At 39.0% G+C, this 12,743-nt stretch overlaps 1 protein-coding gene across 6 annotated transcripts in view; it reads left to right on the forward strand.

Moving 5' to 3' along the window:
* PIP5K1B (phosphatidylinositol-4-phosphate 5-kinase type 1 beta) overlaps positions 1-12,743 on the forward strand; it is a 114,075-nt gene that overhangs the window by 70,299 nt on the left and 31,033 nt on the right. For all 6 annotated transcript variants that reach the window (XM_074570447.1, XM_074570445.1, XM_074570448.1 and 3 more), the window contains 2 exons: positions 669-821; positions 2,573-2,872. In XM_074570447.1, the coding sequence (XP_074426548.1) occupies positions 669-821; positions 2,573-2,872 (453 nt within the window). The remainder of the gene's footprint in view (positions 1-668; positions 822-2,572; positions 2,873-12,743) is intronic.

Consider the following 12,743-nt stretch of genomic DNA (forward strand, 5'->3'; position numbering starts at 1 on the left):
GAAGGGAAAGCTGTCTAAGCATCCCAAATAATTGTCCTCCAAAACCTAGTTTTTCCTGCTTACTGGTATTTAGTTTTTCAGTTTCAAACAGTTTTCAATCAGAAAACTACATTAGCAGCTACATTGAGATTAGTATTGTAATGGTTTCGATCCTAATTTTACAGAAGAGGGCTGGCCTATTTGTCTATAATGAGAAACCTCTTACTCCCAGTGTGTTTGTCTGACATCTTCCCATACCTGTTTAATAAATGTCTATGAAAAGCAAACGGTTGCAGTGAAAATGTCATCTTGAGGCTTCTCACTCAAGAATTTGCAATGCTGACGATGTGGGGATATACTTTCTCCACCTCAACCACTCGCTCCACTCCAGGGAAAGTTCAGCTGGTGCAGTGGGATGGTAAGAGGGACCATATGCTCAGCTGCCAGCTGCTCTTCCACGGTTGTACAGTGTGTCCTGGGCAGGATGGAGTGTGACAACTGCCTTGCCAAATCTCAGCCAAATTACTGTGACCCAGCTTCCTATACAGTAGTAGAATTGCTGCAGTTGGAGCCCAAAGAATAAGCTCCGTGATTCTCCTGTGCCTATTTGAACCTGCAGTTCTTTCTATTAAACTTGTGTTTGAGGAACGCATGCATTGGCAGTGAAAAACAATTTTTGTCTCTTCCAGTACTCAATCTGCAGTGAGCCTTTAATTGAATTGTCCAACCCAGGTGCCAGTGGGTCCTTATTTTTTGTAACTAGTGATGACGAGTTCATCATCAAAACAGTTCAACACAAAGAGGCTGAGTTTCTTCAGAAGCTCTTGCCGGGTTATTATATGGTAAGTAACTGAAGACTGTATTTTACCTGCATTTTTCCTGTTTAGCGTCACACTTCTGAAGATTCAGTTTCATTTGTTGTCTTCTGATCTTTCATTAGGGCTTTATCCCTATTTTTCATAATATTTTTGACGTTTTTTACCTGTCTTTCAACTTTGTACCCCACACACCCATCAAAAAGAATAGATGTAAATCAAGAATATATTTAAGATAATTGCTGTTCCTTTACCATTCCATATGAAGCTGAATAGCATCTTCTGATTTGATACCAAACTTTGCTTCTAGTAAGCTAGTAACAAAAAAAGGTTTCTAAATTTCTAATTCAACTTTTTTTCTTCATTTTGTGTTTGTCTACCCTCTGCATTTCACTCAGAGTGGACAAAGAAACTAGACCGGTCAGTTTCACTTTTGCGTCTACACTACTTCTGATTTCCATGTCTCATGTATTAAAACAATGATGTAAAAATTATTTTTATCCATATAATTTGTTCAAAACTTCATTTTTAAATGGAGCTTTTCGAGGGCTAATGCTAAGTCAATTGTATTGTTTCACGTGTGTCAGTCATCAGAAAGGGAAACCATTGATCAAAGTAAGTAGAACTTATTTTTCTTTTTTTTAAACAAAAGCCGCATATACATATGAACAGAGATTCTTCTGGGTGGTGTGCAGGACTGCGGAGTATTAGACCTGTGACTGTCTGTCTTTTCTTTCTTTACTTTCTCAAGTAAGCACTTCAAAAGTTACCCTTTTGCTTGTATTAAAAATGAGGAATATTGTCATTATTACACTAAAGTAACATGGATGCACTGTTTTTTTTTAAAAAAAACTATGCACTGACAGCATCAAAAAAAGCAATGGTGGCAGGTACTTACTTTTTTTGTTGTTGTTTCTAATCATGGTAATTAGCTCAGCATAATTTTGAGTTATTACAAGTAAATATAAGGCCACTTTGCTTTGTTTCTGAAAACTTTATTCTCACTGCTACTATATGCAAGGGTTTCCAAAGTGTAAAACTTTAATAACTGGGATTATTCCGTATGAAAGTACCTTCTTCCCATAGTTGAATGTTGTGACTTAGTAATCATGTAAGACTTGAAGTAGTTTTTCCCCATTCTTGCTTTTTCATGCCAAAACCTGGGAACAGGAAAAAAAAAAAAAAAAACTCGGAAGGAGGATTTTCTCTCTCACCTCTCTTATCCTCTCCTAGTTAATTTTTGTGTGTGTGTGTAATTTGGATTATGTCACACTTTCCTGTTCTGATTGTTAGTCAGGGTGCTGTTATGACCTCATGCTCCTGTGGAGACAACCTGGTCATTTGGCACTAACCCTCAGTGTGAAAAGACAGAAGTTCTGTTTTTCAGAATCCAAGTCAAGGTAATGAGAATTACGTTTGACCTAAACTCCTTCTAGCAGGTGGAATGTAGAGGTTGCTCAGGTCAGAACAAATAAATTAAATCTTCAGGATGCTTTTAAGTTTGGCCTAGTCTACTCTTTCACAGGATCTGAGAAAGAGAAACCTGGCATAGTTGCAGTTACTGCTCTGCTCTTGGCCTATATAAGTTCCTGACAAAAAGGCAGTGTTTATGCTAACTTTTTGAAATACAGACCCATCAAATAAAATCAACTGGTCAAAGAAACTATACTGAATAGGAAAACATGCACTGTTTTCTTGATGTTTGTTATTGTCCTTTGGTATTAAAAAACCCTTTCTCAAGCATGGAAGTTTATTGAATGATATCTCTTTTGTTTTAGAATCTGAACCAGAATCCAAGGACACTTCTACCCAAATTTTATGGGCTGTACTGCGTTCAGTCAGGAGGCATTAATATTAGAATTATTGTAATGAACAATGTTTTGCCACGAGCCTTGAAAATGCATTTCACATATGACTTGAAAGGCTCTACATACAAACGAAGAGCATCAAGAAAAGAGAGGGAGAAGTCCAACCCTACATTCAAAGACTTGGATTTTTTGCAAGACATGCATGAAGGGTTGTATTTTGACTCTGAAACACACAGCGCACTAATGAAAACACTACAGCGGGATTGTCGAGTGAGTAAAAATTATTGACTTTTTAAACTTCTGTGTTCACATCTGTTCTAGATTTACCTCAGCAAAAGAGAGACATGGCTCTGTATGTTGTTTAACCTCCATTCCTTTTTCCTGCAATTTAATTAGGAAAAACTATGGATGTCAAAGCACTGATGAAGCCTGTATTTTAGATAAACTGTTGGGATCTGAGATAATAGTATGGAATATCCTGAGTTGGAAGGGATCCGTGAGGGTCATCGAGTCCAACTCCATACAGGGCCATCTAAAAGTTAAACCAAGTATCTAAGAGTGTTGTCCAAATACTTCTTGAGCACCAATAGGCTTGGGACCGTGACCACTTCCCTGGGAAACTTGTTCCAGTGCTTGACCACCCTCTCACTGAAGAGCTTTGTCCTGATATCCAATCCGAACTTCCCCGGTGTGGCTTTCAGTCTTTCCCTTGCATCCTATCACCAGGCTCCAGAGATCAGCACTACCCTTTCTGCCCACCTCATGAGGGAGTTGTAGACAGCAGTGAGGTCACCTCTCAGTCTCCTCTTCTCTTGGCCGAACAAACCTAATATCCTCATCCGCTCTCACAACTCTGATCCTCTCACTATCTTTGTTACCCTTCTTTGGACGCATTCTAATATATTTATATCCTCCTTATATTTTGGGGCCCAAACTGCACACACTACTCAAGGTGAGGCTGCACCAATGCTGAGTATAGTGAGGCAATCACTTCTTTCAACAAGTTGGCTATACGCACCCCGGGATATGGGATACGGTTGGCCATTTTGGCCACTAGGGCACATTGCTGATTCATTGAGCTAACCATCCAGCACAATCCCCAGGTCCCTTTCCACAGGGCTGTCCCCCTATTTGTCTGTACATCCAGGATTACACTGATCCATCTGTGGAAATACAGATTAATACAGAACAGCAGTCCGGTAGGGTTTTTTTTAATGTTGTTTTTTGCTTTCCATTAATTTGGACATTTTAATGATATTTTTTCTGAGGCATAATAAATACCCCTGTGGTACTGTTGTTACATATGATAAACTTTATGTAGAGCTGCAAGCTCCAGACTGCTTTGGTAAGTCTGCCTCTTTGTCACGTAACAAGAGCTAGGAAACTGAATACGGGAGGTGTGTCTAGTGGCAGCAGTCTTAGTTCTGGAGCAAAGTAATTTCTTCCTTAGCTGAAAGGTAGTGCTTAATGTCCACACAGCATTTTCAAGACAAGAGAAGGATATCTGCCATTGTCCTTTGAGAGGACCCTGGTGAATGGAATCAGTGCCTCTTGTGGACAGGGAGAAGTGTTGTAAAATGCCATTTTCTCTGTAGCAGAGGTAAGAAAATACAAAGTCGGAAAAAGTGGAGTTAACGCAGGTCTCTCAGAGTTTCATAAGATTCACAGGGGTAGTGGAAAGAAAAGATTGGCTTTGAGGGGAATCCTAAGAGTTTCATAATAAAACAGCAGAATGGGTAGACTGAACTCATTGCATAGAAGAGGCATCATGAACATCAGAGTCTGTTGTTCGCTGCCACCTGTGGTGCAAGATGGAAAGCGTTGTCTTTGCACATGAATAGTACTTTTTGTTTAATTATTACAGAAGTCTGCAATGCCTTGTGCTTGGGTTGTAAAGCTGGGTGACCTAATGTTCAGCTGCATATACAGCGTGAGACATTTATCTAACACCACACATTGTTCTTTCTGTAGCCTCTTGCAGTGGGCATTTCCTGAGCTCCTGTCATGGGTGATAATGCAGAATGCATCAGTATGTCACATCTGGGGATCTGGATGCCCTTTTGTGCATCCTCCCATTTGTTGAAGGTTATTTACCCAGTCAAAGCCCGGGGGGGATCTATTGTATAGAAAATAATAAACAGAATCTAAAAAAGGGAACTGGACTGAAAAGTAAAAACAAGAATCAATCATTTAATTGTTACATATAAAGGGGACTCTTACTGATTCTTTGAAAGTATGAGTAAATTTTTGCTATGTTACATGTCTATTAAAAAGATTAGACTGGCCTTTTTTTCTATTCAGGTAAGGCTTTCTATTGTAAAACAAAGGGAGCAAACATTGTTCACTGTTATCTTTCACATAGCTGAATTTGCCAACAAATGAGGTTGGATCTGACTACCTGTCTTGTACTGCCTTTAGAACAAATAGAAATGCTCCATTCATTTTGGGAAAAGGACATTAGTTTTGCCACTGCTTTTTTCTGCCCATATGGTATTCGGATGGCTACTTAGTGTGGGTGGTAACTGACCTAGATTTTTAGGGCTTTAAAACTTGCCATCTCTTTTTCCTTTTACTCCAAAGTAGGAAAACTAGTGTAGGCACTGGAATTAAAAATTCACTAAAGAAAGGAAATTTTTGATCTTGCCAATATTTCAGGACTAATAAATTCTCATCTGTGTTGCTTACATTTGGATTATATTTTCATTTGCAATCAGAATTGGTAAGCAATGTTTTTTTTTTCCTGCTTCTTTAATATAAACATCCCCAGCTGGTAGCCAGTCGTCCTTAAGCACTGTCACTAAGGTGCAGAGGCCTGGCAGAACTTGCTGGTGACAACAAAGAAGGTGGTGAGGACCTGCTGTGATCTGTGTCTGCTGTCACTGTATCACCTGCCCCATTCAGCAATGTGCCCACATTTTCCTTGGTCAGTCTTTTAATGCTAATATACCACGAATAAAATTCTTCTTTCTGACCTTTACATCCCTTTCAAGTCTCAACTCTATCTCAGCTTTGTCTTACTTAAGAATTAATTGCCATCCCTACATGCCCAGGCAATGTTTCTCAGTTCCTCCTTTGTAGCTTGTCTATCCTCCTGCATCCTGAATGCTGCCTTTTCACATTCAAGCTGTGCTGGGGCTTCCTTGCTTAGCTGATGTGGCCTCCTGATATATCTCTCAGCTGACACAGAGCTTCTTCCCAGGGAAAGGTAGAACAGCATAGAATTGTTTAGGTTGGAGAAGACCTTTAAGATCACTGAGTCCAGTTGTTAACCTAGCACTGCCAAATCCACCACTAAACCATGTCCTTAAGTACCACATCTACATGTCTTTTAAATAACCTCCAGGGATAGTCACTCACCCACTTTCCTGGGTAGCCTGTTCCAATGTTTGACACCCTTTTGGTGAAGAAATTTTTCCCAATGTCCCATCTAAACCTCCCCTGGTGCAACTTGAGGCCATTTAGTCTTGTCTTATCACTTGTTACTTGGGAGAAGAGACCAACCCTCACCTGGCTACAGCCTCCTTTCAGGTAGTAGTAGAGAGCAATAAGGTCTCCCCTCAGCCTCCTTTTCTCCTGGCTAAGCAACCCCAGTTCCCTCAGCTGATTCTAACAGGACTTGTTCTCTAGACCCTCCACCAGCTTCATTGCTCTTCTTCAGACATGCTCCAGCACCTCATTGTCTTTCTTGGAGTGAGGGGCCCACAACTGAACACAGTATTCAAGGTGGCGCCTCACCAGTGCTGAGTCCAAAGGGACAATCACTTCCCTAGTCCTGCTGGCCACATTATTTCTAATACAAGCTACGATGCTATGGGCCGCCTTGACCACCTGGCACACTACTGGCTCATATTCAGCTGCTGTCAGCCAACACCCCCAGGTCCTTTTCCTCCAGGCAGCTCTCCAGCCACTCTTCCCGAAGCCTGTAGCGCTGCATGGGGTTGTTGTGACCCAAGTGCAGGACCCAGCATTTGACCTTGTTGAACCTCATACAGTTGGCCTCAGCCCATCGATCCAGCCTGTCCAGATCCCTCTGTAGAGCTTTCCTACCCTCAAGCAGATCAACACTCCCACCCACTTTGATGTAATCTGCAAACTTGCTGAGGGTGTACTCAATCCCCTTATCCAGGTCGTTGATAAATACATGAAACATAACTGGCCCCAGTACTGAGCCCTGGGGAACACCACTTGTGACCATCTGCCAACTGCGTTTAATTCCATTCACCACCACACTTTGGGCCTGACAGTTTTTTGGGCCATTCAGTTTTTCACCCAGCAAAGAGAATGCCTGTCCAAGCCATGAGCAGCCAGTTTCTCTAGGAGAGTACTGTGAGAAATGGTGTCAAAGATTTTACTGAAGTCCAGGTGAACAATATCCACAGCCTTTCCCTCATTCATTAAGTGGGTCACCTTGTCATAGAAGGACATCAGGTTAGTCAAGCAGGATCTGTGTTTCAGAAACACATGACATGACCTGGTTGTCCTGTACGTGCCGTGTGGTGTCACTCAATGTGATCTGTGCTCCATAACCTTCCCTGGCACCAAGGTCACACTGACAAACAGGCCTTTAGTTCCCTGGATCCTCCTTCTGGCCCTTCTTGTAGATGCGTGTCACATTTACTAACCTCCAGTCAACTGGGACCTCCCCGGAAAGGGAGGCAGTAGCAGGTATGGCAGGTGGTGGACCACTGCTGGAGTATCAGTTCTTGTCTGTCACACCTTCCTGCAGCTTTGATGGGGGGATGCGTGATCTACCCGGTTAGAGGATGGAGCTGAGTGGCTTCTGGTGATCTGTTGTGGACTGGTGCCTCCAGTAGCCACTCCAGATTTTCTACTTTGGGACAGGTACAGGAACGCTACAGGTTATCGTGTTTTCCAGCTCCCGCATCCTCTGCTTTTTATGTTCACACTCAAGCTGACAGCGTCTGAAATCTCTGCTCATAAACCATTTCACACTTCTTGCACCCTAGCTAAACCAAGGAGTGTAACATTGCAATGTTCTAAAGTTGTAATATTCCTGAGTTTATCATGCATACAATTAGAAATTTGAACTAGCTTTCAAATTCCAGACTATTGCTGAGACTTATTATAGATATGCTATCCTTGTCAGCAGGCACTATCATAGTTACTGGGGTGGGTGGTGGTGGTGGTGGCGATGGGACTACAGGCAAACAGTACTAAAAATAATTTCACTTGCGTGAATAGCTTTCCTAAAAATCTTTGCTTTGAAGCCTTATGCACTTCAGAGTGCTTTTAATTTGTAAAAACAATGTGCCTATATTTTGTGTAATGGTAAATACTGAGAGTATTGGAAGGTAGTTTCAACAGCTGTAATTTTTTTTTTTTTTTAGTAATCATGCTGTTAGCTACTCTGATTATTGTATAAAATCATGAATTATTAAAGAATAGAGCAGATTCTTCAATTTCCAAATAAAATTAGTCTTATAAATATTAACAGAAAGTGTTCTGCTTTATGGCATATAAGCAAGTACTAAATAAAACCAAAGTCAGTAAAGACATTAAAGACATTTTAAAGTGCACTTGGGAATTCCATTTTTTTTTTTCCTTAAAGGTGCAAAAACTTAAGCTCCACGTCAAACTTAGCTGCTGTTCTGTTTTGTTATGAACACCTAATCCTGCAGAAATTGTTTCTGTGTTGAGGATATTTATGTGGGGCAAAGGATAAGCTATGACACCAAGTGGTATGTTAGGTACAAATAACATTGGCACAACTCTGTATGGGAAAGGTGCGTTAATAGTAGTATTCTATTTTTCATAGTTGATATGGAATCGCAGTAAAGCTAGGCATCCATTGTTACTTATTTGATCTTTACTGGAACTCTTAAGCAGTTTAATGAATACAAATTATCTCTGTTCTGGTCAGAAATGATGTGGGAGACATCTGTTTTCTGGTACAAGGAATTCGCAGTCCAAACACACAAGTAACAAAGTTTGTCTTTTGATAGTGACATGTTAAAAATGACAATAGAGTTTTATAGAGATACATGTCAAAAACTACTGTAGAAAGGTACACCAGTGCATCTCATCAGAATATGGTCCTGTGGTTTAACTATGAAAATACTGTTAGTATCTTCCCTGTAATCCCTTAAAGTACAGAAAAACTGGTAACTGTTTATTTAAAAAAAAAAAAAAAAAGGGGGGGGGGGGACGTCCCTTTTAAAACTGGCAGTGTCATGGTTATACAGAGATATTATTCTGCAAACTGTTTCTCATCTAGTTACCTAACAAAGCATGTTAATATAACTTTAAACAATAAACATGAATTTCAGGAGACCAGATAGTCACAGGATTCTGTATTTGTAAATCTTTGCTTCACACACTCACACAGATACAGTATGTGCTTGAATGTCAACTAGTCATATGCAGGAATTTGGGGTATTCTATTAAAAATAAGCCTGGTTGTGTTTTTCTCTTTCCATCTGCTGCTGAATCCAAGAGAAAAGAAAATTGAAAAGGGCTAAAAGCAGGAGTGCATGTAAATGCAGTTACTAACTGGGCAAATGGAAAAAGAATTACTAAGTATTGTTCCTCTTGTTCTTTATTTTGCTGTTAATGTCAACTGAGTAGGATGTATACCTGTATGCACTCAGATAATGTCTTTTTGTCAATCAGCGGTCAATTCCCAGTATTTCTTCCTCCTGTTGCATTAGTTTTTCATGTATATAAATATCGGAGATGGAGAAACTATCCATGCAAATCAAGCAGTATTTATTTATCCTGAAATTTGGGATAAAATTCAATAGTGAAATTGCTAAGACATGATACTCTAGAAACTGAAGTTAAGATTTATTCCCCAACTATTTAAAAAAGTGGGGGAAAAGTGAGCCAGATTTTATAAGAGCACTAGTGGTCTTCATTTGTTACTTAAGGATGACTTTTTTCTTAATGAAGCATATTTCAGAACTGGCCTATAAACTCAAAACTAGTTCTTCTCAGTTAACTTGGTGACCTTAGGGATCCTGTGACACCTGTCACATTTAAAACTACATTAATAAATGTAGTTTTACACAAACAGACAAGCCAAGTCACTGTAAAACTAGGGAATTTTGCCTTGCAGTAAGTAATTAGATTTTCTGTCTCAATAGGAAGAGTATTTTTTGAGCTATCAGTTGAAGTGCTAATAACCTACAAGTAGGCAAAGTATGCATGTATTATGATTTCTTGCTGGGGATATCTCTTCCAAATTCATCAAAGTGGAAAAATAAGTGTATTTTTCTCTCTGTAAATACAGCTATTACTAAGAGATGAGATTAAATAATCTTTACTGTTTCCCTCTTCACCTCTTTCTTTTAAGGCATGTCTTACTGCAGATGAGGAAACCAAACCCTTTCCTGATGTTTGAAGATTGACTCAGTGTTGTTCCCTCTGTGGCAGAACACTTAATTTTTATAGTGTATCTTTGCATTAGAAAATTAGGAGAATGATTAGACATGTCGTAGGAGTATTGTCAGGATTATTTAGCTAATATCTCCACGCTATCTGGAGGACTAAGGTTTGTGAACACCATATTTTGTCTTGTGGTTAGAGCAGGAGTTAAGTCATGGGGTTTTTTTGCTTTCTCATTGTTTAAAATTTTTCAAGACATGAAGGACAAAATGCATTGCTGCTGTAAGACTTCAAAGTAAAATTAGAAACTAAACAACATAATTCAGCTTTTTGTATTATAGGATTTCCCTTCTGATAATTTTAAATGGAAATTGAGTCTTTTTTTTCCAAGGTTGCACTTCACCAGAATTTTTTTATTTAATTTGATTCAATACTGTTATGGTTTCTGGTTTGGTGTTTTCCTTTTTCAGATGTTCAGTAGCAATGGTTGGAAATGATCCTGTTGCTGGAAAAGCAAAAGGCCTAGTTTGTTAGGGGTGCTTTCCACATTTATAGGGATTTCATGCAAGTGTTGAGGAATGTTCTAAACAGAAGTATGTAGTTACCCATTTTTCATTTGTAAGTTAACATTAGAATAATAAATATATTGATACCTCTATTGCAAAATATCTGTTACGGAAGCAATGACAATTAATCCAGTTGTAGTCATGCAGTTTTTTAAGAACAACAAATTAGTTTCAAGATGCTTTTACTAGTGAGAATTGAATGGCTTTTCAGAGTATGCATTTTTCCTTTATTATATTAGCAAAGAACACTATGGACTTTTCTAAGGAAGTCACATTTTAAAAATTGCATTAATGGCCTGACTAACAAAGAGGTCTGTAAAGACAAGGAAATTCAAAGCTGAAGACAAAGGGGGTCATATCTCATAAGCTTCAGGTCTGGGTATTGTTTTCATCACTGCTGTTTTGGCCAGTTGCTGCAAAAGTCTCAAGCTTTAAGGCATAAACACCTATCTGTTTTGTGCTGAAGCAGCTGTGACAGTGACCTTGGATGATCAAATTTATTCACTGGATTTTTCAAAACCTTTAGTAGTGGTGGTGGGTTGTTGGTTTTCTTGTCTTTTTCCTGCCTCAGAGGGTCTGTCTACACAGATTATTCTTTAACCTGTATCATTTCAGTGACTCGTTCTACAGCATGTCCTTACAAACAATAGCATTGGTGCAACTTGAAGGAATATTGAACTGCAGCATAGGGCACAAATAATAGGTGGCGTGGCATGGAAGTGGAGAATGTGGTAATCTTAGATGAAGGGCCTCTTTGTCAGAAATGGTAGTTTGAGGAAAATGTGCATAGAATTATAATGCAAATCTCTTGTATCTTTATATTTTATCACTCCTGTGGTATCAGTTGAAATTCCAAATTTCTCTTTACTTCTACTTTGGAAATCAGAAACAAGATTATAATTTTTAGGAGTGTTAGTTAACAATATGTTTGAAAAATTCTGTTGAAATCGAAGTGAATCCATGTATGCTTTGAGGGGTTGGTGATTTATTTTCTTGACACAGATTCTTTCTAAACCAGACCCATCACTAGGCATTTGACATTAGTGCACTTGTTTCTAAGATAGTGACTAAGACTTGTGAGATAGTCCTTTATTTTGTGGGATTTTTATATATCTCCTTACATTGGAGAGTAATTATTGTTTTGGTGTGAAATTAGTCTTCTTTCTGTTATGTTAGTTACTATGTCCCGTTTCCAAAATGCTTGTAGGAGAGGAATTGTTTGCTTGCATCGTTATCCTTTTCGTTTTTGCATTTCATAAGCTTGTGAAACTATTTTTTTTTTTTTTTGAGTAGTGTTTTCCTTGATTCTTTTATGAAAATGACCTGCCGAATTGAGTTGTTTTGCACGGTTAGCAACGTGAATGCAGATTTCTCCGTCAGACAATACACATCTTGAGCTGACTGCATCTAAAATACAACTGAATTCCATGGCAGAAATACTTGCTTTGCTTTATTAGTCACTGGCTGAGATAGTTGAGTGTAACCATGCCTAAGATGATTCACAGAATGCTTTAATATCTGATTAGCTCAGAGAAAAGAAAATCTGATTCAGGGAGTTATTTTTCCATGTTCCGAAACAACGTATTTTGTGATGCCATTTCACTGGGTTTTTTATGTGGTATGAAAGCAAAATAGCGCTTAAGGCTGGAAGGGGATGAGTGACGCTCACCACCTGTAAGTTGTCAGACCAGCTAAAGCCAGCCTTGCAAGCAGTACTTGGTGACCAAGTGACAACATCGTGTTGACAGAATCTGTGTAGCTAGTGAAATAACACATACATAAATACAAATGGGACGAACAATTTAATGTCGAGTTAATGAACTGAACGTTTACTTGTCACTAGCAAATACAACACTTAATGGTGCTGTGTACTAACAATAAGAATATTCTTGGTGAAATCTCCCAGTGCCATTTTGCTGGCAAGGTGCATTTCAGAGTGGTTGCATGAGTAAAGATTTAATTTCTCTCACTTTAACACAAGGACTGTATTTCTGCGAGTTAATGTCAATTTCTAGTGATCTCACATGGATGACACGAGGTGTTTTGCAGGGCTTCCTCACTTTTCTATGAATATAGCCCTTTAATACTGTGATTTGTTTGAGTGCTTTTTCATTAGATTAGGATTTCATTTTGGTACCTCTGTAGCAAAAACTTGCTGCTGCTTCTCAAAAGCAGTTCCATCTGAAATCATCAAAGCTATTTGCAAGCAACCCTCAACCCAGGAAAAGGCT

The sequence above is a fragment of the Larus michahellis genome, chromosome Z, assembly GCF_964199755.1.
Source record: "Larus michahellis chromosome Z, bLarMic1.1, whole genome shotgun sequence".
In the NCBI taxonomy this organism is placed as follows: domain Eukaryota; kingdom Metazoa; phylum Chordata; class Aves; order Charadriiformes; family Laridae; genus Larus; species Larus michahellis.